The sequence below is a fragment of the Boleophthalmus pectinirostris genome, unplaced genomic scaffold (assembly GCF_026225935.1).
Source record: "Boleophthalmus pectinirostris isolate CB_2022bp ecotype Guang Dong unplaced genomic scaffold, ASM2622593v1 HiC_scaffold_7, whole genome shotgun sequence".
NCBI classification, from domain to species: Eukaryota; Metazoa; Chordata; class Actinopteri; order Gobiiformes; family Gobiidae; genus Boleophthalmus; species Boleophthalmus pectinirostris.
The window spans coordinates 41,354,466-41,361,953 of record NW_026571473.1 but is presented as its reverse complement, the minus strand read 5'-3'; the positions used below and the strand labels follow the sequence as shown (position 1 = coordinate 41,361,953).

The 7,488-nt window shown below is 37.5% G+C and overlaps 2 protein-coding genes across 2 annotated transcripts in view; one reads left to right on the top strand and one right to left on the bottom strand.

The window, feature by feature from the left end:
- LOC129412166 (homer protein homolog 3-like) overlaps nt 1-562 on the bottom strand; it is a 139,872-nt gene extending 139,310 nt beyond the window's left edge. Inside the window, exon 1 of the mRNA XM_055165288.1 lies at nt 125-562. Coding sequence (XP_055021263.1) covers nt 125-129 — 5 coding nt within the window. The 5' untranslated portion in view covers nt 130-562. The remainder of the gene's footprint in view (nt 1-124) is intronic.
- A 4,067-nt stretch (nt 563-4,629) lies between these two features.
- Nucleotides 4,630-7,488, top strand: part of ddx49 (DEAD (Asp-Glu-Ala-Asp) box polypeptide 49) — a 23,960-nt gene continuing 21,101 nt past the window's right edge. Inside the window, exons 1-3 of the mRNA XM_020936156.2 lie at nt 4,630-4,921; nt 6,453-6,576; nt 6,782-6,867. Coding sequence (XP_020791815.2) covers nt 4,807-4,921; nt 6,453-6,576; nt 6,782-6,867 — 325 coding nt within the window. The 5' untranslated portion in view covers nt 4,630-4,806. The remainder of the gene's footprint in view (nt 4,922-6,452; nt 6,577-6,781; nt 6,868-7,488) is intronic.

The following is a 7,488-nucleotide window of genomic DNA, read 5'->3' as shown; positions in this document are numbered from 1 at the left end:
TCTTTACCCACCCGCGTTCAACTGATCCGAGGAGCACTTCCAGTCACTCCAGTCACTCCAGTCACGGACAGCGGCGCAGCGTAAAAAAAAACAACCAAAAAACACCAAAAAATGCGCAACTTACCCCATACTCCGCCGGTATCGATGCTGCTTTTAGTCCGATTCCTCTCTCCAACTCGTAAATCCAGCCTCTCCGCGCGTCCCACGACCGTTTCACGGCGATATCCCGTTGCAAAGTTGAGCTACATGATCCAAAAAAAAAAAAAAAACGTTCGCAAATTACTTCCTTTTCGCTCCGGATTCGCTGTTTCTTCTTCCTCTTCTTCTTTTTTCTCCTCCTCCTCTCCTCGTCTCTGCTTCTTCTCAGTCAGTTGTTGTAGTGCCTTTGTCCGCGCGGAACACGGGGCTCGGGACGCAGACCGCGGGGCAGACACGGCGCGTGTGTCCGTGTGTGTGTCCGTGCGTAATTACGCGCAGGTCACGCGTTTGGAAAGACGCTCGGGGAGGAATGTCGATGAAAAGTGGAGCAGTGAAAGTGGCTCCCCCCCTTCTCCTCTCTCTCTCCTCGTGTCTCTCTCCTTCTTCTCTTCCTCCCTCCCTCCCTCCCTCTCTCCACGCACGAGGATCCCGTTCCATTCAAGCCCAGTTTTCTCCTGACGTAACGGGAGCGGCTCAACAGCGACACCCCGCGGTCATTCTGCGCTAAAACACACCGTAAAACCAAAAAAGAGAGAGAGAAAACTCCTGTCCTCATGTTATAAAATACTTCCAGAGGCGCTAGAGAATCTAAAATAGTACTCAAGTAACGTTACTTCAAAATAAGTACATAAAATATGACCCAAAAAGGTTCTAAAGGTACAAAAAAGAACAAAGCGTTAGACTTAAATTTATTGATCCACAAAGGAAATTATTTAGACACAGGAGCTCACACATCCCAATAAAATATAATAACAAAGAGTAAAAAATATAAATGTAATAATAAATAATAAATAAAGAGCAAAAAAGAGCAAGTAAATACATACAATAAATACGTTTTATTGCACAAAAATAGCACAATAACCGGCGTTGTGACTGTGCCTCTCCACAGATCTGACCTGGTCTGGTTTGTTCTCCAAGACTTAAAGCCACACTGTGAAACATTTCACTTTCAATCAAATCTAACTGTAACTCTCCTCTCATCCTCTGCATCCTCATGTCTTCCTCCTTTCCTCTGCATCCTCCTCTTCTCCTCCTCCTCCTCTTCCTCACATCCTCCTCTCTTCTCATCCTCCACCTCTGCATGCCTCACCTCCTCTGCATCCTCGTCTCTTCTTCCTTTCCTCTGCATCTTCCTCTCCTCTCCTCCTCCTCGCCTCTACTTTTCTCCTCCTCCTCCGCATCCTCTGCTCCTCCTCTCCTCTTCTCCTCCTCCTTTCCTCTGCATCCCCCTCTCCTCTACATCCTCCTCTCTTCCTCCTCTGCTCCTCCTCCTTTTTCTCCTCCTTCTCTTCTCCTCTTCCTCTCTTCCTCTCCTCTCCATCCTCTCCTCTGCATCCTCCTCTCCTCCTCTGCATCCTCCTCTCATCCTCCCCTCATTTTCCTCTGCATCCTCCTCTCCTCCTTTGCATCCTCGTCTCTTCTTCCTTTCCTCTGCAACTTCCTCTCCTCCTCGCCTCTACTTTTCTCCTCCTCCTCCGCATCCCCTGCTCCTCCTCTCCTCTTCTCCTCCTCCTCTCCTCCTCCTTTCCTCTGCATCCTCCTCTTCTCCTCCTCTACATCCTCCTCCTCCTCTACATCCTTCTCTCTTCCTCCTCTGCTCCTCCTTCTCCTTTTCTCCTCCTTCTCTCCTCCTCTTCCTCTCCTCCTCTGCATCCTCTTCTCCTCCTCTCCTCTTCCTCTTCTCCTCCTCTCCTCTGCTCGTCTTCTTCTCCTCTTCTTCTCACAGTTGACTGGCTGGTTCATGGACTCGTAGCTTTACAGTGTCCTCAGTTCCTCCTCTCCTCTTCCTCCTCTCTTCCTCCTCTTCGTCTCACGGTCGATCGCTCCGTTCACGCTCTCTTCTCTTTCGCGTTTGATTCTCTCCGTTCCCGTTTTAGCCTCAGATTCTTCCACATGAGCAGGACGAGCTCAGAGTCCAGTGTGGTGGAAAAGTGTCCTGCTCCAGCTCACGATTAAACCCAACCATTTTACTCCAGTTTATCTTCTTTTCTCTGTCTGTTCCACCTTGTGATGTCACGTGGTGAAACAGAGAAGTGTTTTTAAAGTCCACACACCTTCACTAGAATCACCTGGATCATTTCAGTCCTGGTTTGAGGAGGAAACAACATTAGAACATTAGACTTGAAGCTCACAAGAGTCGATTTTGCGTAATATTCGACCTTAAACTAAATCGTTTTCTTCTTTAAAATCAGGACTCGGGTCGTTTGGGGCGGCAGGTGTCACCTGTCACCTGGATTACTCAAAAACTGTATAAAAACAATTCAACACGAGATTAAAAAATAAAAAGGTTTGACTGTTTCTCGTGGAACAAAGCGGCAGAGAAGCGAGATCAAGTCTTTGACCTCAAGTCCAAGTCAAGTCCAAGTCGAGACTCAAGACCTTGGCCCATAAGTCCAACTCAAGTCTAGAGTCAGTGACCCATAAGTCCAACTCAAGTCCAAGTCAAGTCTCGAGTCACTGACCCGTAAGTCCAACTCAAGTCCAACTCAAGTCTAGAGTCAGTGACCTGTAAGTCCAACTCAAAAGTCCAAGTCGAGTCTCAAGTCACTGCAAGTCCAAGTCAAGTCTCAAGTCACTGACCCGTAACTCCAAGTTAAGTCCAAGTCGAGTCTTGAGATCTTGGCCCAGAAGTCCAAGTCAAGTCCAAGTTAAGTCTCGAGTCACTGACCCGTAAGTCCAACTCAAGTCCAAGTCGAGTCTCAAGTTACATGCCCGTAAGTCCAAGTCAAGTCCAAGTCCAGGCACGAGTCTCTGGCCCATAAGTCCAACTCAAGTCCAAGTCAAGTCTCAAGTCACATGCCTGTAAATCCAAATTAAGTCCAAGTCGAGTCTTGAGATCTTGGCCCTTAAGTCCAAGTCAAGTCCAAGTCCAGGCATAAGTCTCTGGCCCATAAGTCCAAGTCAAGTCCAAGTCGAGTCTCGAGATCTTAGCCCATAAGTCCAAGTCAAGTCCAAGTCATCAGCTTTGAGCTTCAAGTCATTTCAAGTCTTTAGATTTTTGCAATTTATATGAATTTTAAACTAAATTGTTCTTTTTTTTGAGGAGAAGCATCACGTCTTCTCAAGTCACTGACCTTCAAGTCCAAGTCAAGTCCAAAGTCTTAGTCCAAAAGAAAGAAAGAGAGAGAGAAAAGAGAAAAAGAGAGTGAATGAGAGGGAAAGAGAGAGAAAGAGGAAGAAGAAGAGGAATGGAGAGACAGACTGAGAGAGAAAGAAAGACAGACATACAGAATGAATGAGAAAGAAGAGAGAGAGAGAGAGAGAGAGAGAGAGAGAGAGAGGAATGGAGAGACAAAAACTGAGAGAGAAAGAAAGTGTGAGAGAGAAAGAAAGAAAGAGAGGATTTACATTACACACACAAACTATTTACACTTTAAACAACAGCTGAGAGAAAAAGGAGAGAGAGAAAGACAAAGAGAGAAAGAAGGAGAAAGAGAAAAAGAGCGAACTCATAATCCAGAGACGAGTGTCAGGCCAAGTTACAGGTCAGATCTGTGGAGAGGCGACCCCGCTCACAGTCAGAATGTTTCTTTTTTAAGGTATTTTTGAGTTATAAATCCACCTGTAATTGAATAAATGTAAAGTAGAGCTGTTTAATGTCACATTGTGGGACATTCCAGACAGAGCAATGACGTATCCATAGAAACAAAAAGGCGACGGACCCCAAACCGACAAGTTACACAGTGCATCTTTAAGAAAAACAGTAAAAAGCTTAAATATAACACTTTCTCTCTCATTTCTAATGTTTATTTTATTTTATTTTTATTTACATTTATTTAACTTTTTAAATTTTATTTTATTCATTTAACATTTTATTTATTTTAACGTTTTATTTAACATGTATTATTTTATTTTATTTATTTTACATTTTATTTATTTTAAGATTTTATTTAACATTTGTTTATCATTTTTAAATTTTATTTATTTTACATTTAATTTAACATTTATTAAACTTTTTAAAATTGTATTTATTTAACTTCTTTATTTTATTTATTTAACTTTTTAAAAAAACATTTTCCTTATTTAACATTTTATTTAACATTTATTCAACATTATTTTATTTTATTTATTTAACATTTATATAACATTTTTTATTGTATTTATTTTAATAGTTTATTTAACATTTATTTAACATTTATTTATTTTATTTTATTTTAACTTTTTTTTATTTATTTTTTATTTTATTTATTTTAACATTTTATTTAACATTTATTTAACTTTTTTATTTTATTTATTTTAACATTTTATTTAACATTTATTTAACTTTTTTATTTTATTTATTTTAACATTTTATTTAACATTTATTTAACTTTTTTATTTTATTTATTTTAACATTTTATTTAACATTTATTTAACATATTTATCCCGTACGTCACCGCTAGAGGGCAGAGCTGCGTCACGAAACAGCGTCTTACGTCATCACCTCGCGACCTCAGACCACGCGGATGTTTTCTCGGAGCCGTTCGTGATGTTCGTGACGGGTTCATGTGAAAATCTTTGCGCTTTTCTGACCCGCGGATCGTGTTTATTTACATTTTACCTCCGTGACATTTAAAGACGTAAAGTATGCTTGAGTCTTCGTGAGTTTGGTGCGTAAACTCGGTGAGCATGAGTGAGTTTTCGGCGCTGGGTTTGTCGGAGTGGCTCGTGAAACAATGTGTCCAACTCGGGATCAACAAACCCACCGCCGTGCAACAAAACTGTCTGCCCCCCATTCTGCACGGTAAAAGTCACATTATTTTTACATTTATAGTATTTTACATGGTTAAAAATTGATTATTTTTACATTTATGTCATTCCACAGGGTAAAAATCTGATTATTTTTACGTTTAAAATGTTCTACAGGGTAAAAGTCTAATTATTTATACCATTCTGCAGGGTTAAAATCTGTTTATTTTTTGTTTATACTATTTTACATGGTTAAATTTGGTTATTTTTTATATTATGCCATTCTGCAGGGTGAAAGTCTAATTATTTTTTACATTTATAGTATTTTACAGGGTAAAAAAAATGTATTTATACCACCTTACAGGGTAAAAGTTAGATTATTTTTACATTTATACTAAAAATCTACTTATTTTTACATTCATTCCATTCTGCAAGGTAAATATCTGTTTATTTTTTATATTTATATCATTGTACAGAGTTTATTTTTACATTTAAAACATTCTACAGGGTAAATATCTGTTTATTTTTACATTTATACTAAAAATCTACTTATTTTTACATTCATTCCATTCTGCACGGTAAATATGTGTTTATTTTTACGTTTATATCATTCTGCAGGGTAAAAAAATATGTTTATTTTTTATATTTAAAACATTCTACATGGTTAAAATCTTATTATTTTTATATTTATACTATTTTACATGGTTAAAATTTGATTATTTTTACATTTATATCATTCTACATGGTTAAAATCTTACTATTTTTATATTTATTCCATTCTACATCGAAAAATCTAATTATTTTGTACATTTAAAACATTCTACAGGGTTCAAATCTGTTTATTTTTACACTTATTCCATTTTACAGGATAAAAATCAGATTATTTTTACATTTAAAATATTCTACAGGGTTAAAGTCTAATTATTTATATCATTTTACAGAGTTTAGTTTTACATTTATACCATTCTACAGGGTTAAAATCTGTTTATTTTTACATTTATACTATTTTACCTGGTTAAAATTTGATTGTTTTTATATTTATACCATTCTACAGGGTAAAAGTCTGATTATTTTTTATATTTAAACTATTCTACAGGGTAAAAATCTGTTAATTTTTTATATTTATACTATCTTACATGGTTAAAATCTGATTTTTTTTTTTAAAGATATATACTATTTTTCCTGGTTAATTTTATATCTATACCATTCTACAGGGTAAAAATGTATTTATTTTTACATTTAAACTATTCTACAGGGTGTAAATCTGATTATTTTTACATTTATACCATTCTACAGGGTAAAAGTCTGATTATATTTATATTTAATACCATTCTATAGAGTTTAGTTTTACATTTAAAACATTCCACAGGGTAAAAATCTGATTATTTTTATATTTATAGTATTTTACAGGGTTATTTTTTACATTTATAGTATTCTACAGGGTAGAAATATGATTTTTTTTTTTTATATATTTATAAAAATATTTTTATATCTATAACAATGTTATATATAAACTGGACTGTGATCAGATAATTGACGAGTCTTAGTATGTGCCTTAAACATGTTTTTTCTTCTTCTTCTCTCAGGTCGGGATGTTCTGGGCTGCGCTAAAACAGGAAGTGGGAAGACAGCGGCGTTTGTCCTTCCCGTCCTGCAGAAACTCTCCGAGGATCCGTACGGAATCTACTGCCTCGTCCTCACGCCGACCAGGTCAGATCTGCGGAGGAGGGGGGTGATGATCCGGGGGGGAAGATGCAAATTGTGGTTTAAAATAATGAAAATCTGGTTCACACAATCCAAAATGCTTATAAATTTAAACTGAGTCATATTTTGGATTTGTGCGGGGACCAAATAAACTGTATTATTATGTTTTTTTCTCGCATCTATTGAACTGTATTTGTGTGTTTTCGTTCAGGGAGCTGGCGTATCAGATCGCAGAACAGTTCCGAGTCCTGGGGAAACCTCTGGGGTTGAAGGACTGTATCATCGTCGGAGGAATGGGTGAGACTCACACTCCTCACACTCGCTCATATCATTTGTGTGTGTGTGTGTGTGTGTGTGTGTGTGTGTGTGTGTGTGGTTGTGTGTATTATCATCAGTCTTGGAGAACTTTCTCATTTTTGCTCATTACTCATTCTACTACGTCTTTAAAAGTAATTCCTTACTTTAGTAAAAGTCACTTTTTACGTTACTCGTTTCTTTGGTTAAAAGTTGTATAGAGGATTTTTTAAGGGAAGAGAAATACAGCGACAGTCCTTTTTCACATGTTGTGCATGTGTGACACCACCTTCCTCAGTAGAAACACCTCCTCCCACCTTCTTACTCTAGATAATAATAATAATGATAATTTAGCGACCGACGCATCAGTTTTTAGACCCTTTTTAGACAAACTTTGTGTAAACTGCGAGGAAGCGACAGTTTGAAAAAGCCTCTAAGAACCGCTGTATAAACCACATAATCCCCGCGCGCCGACGAGTCAGTTACACTAGAAACGTAGGGAGTTTGATTGACAACCTAATAGCCAATAGAAAATGAGGTAGCCTTCTTTTCTATTGGCTGATGTTTATCTGGCCTCAACACATCCACAATTGATAGATTTTCTTTCTTTTTTTTTTTTTTTTT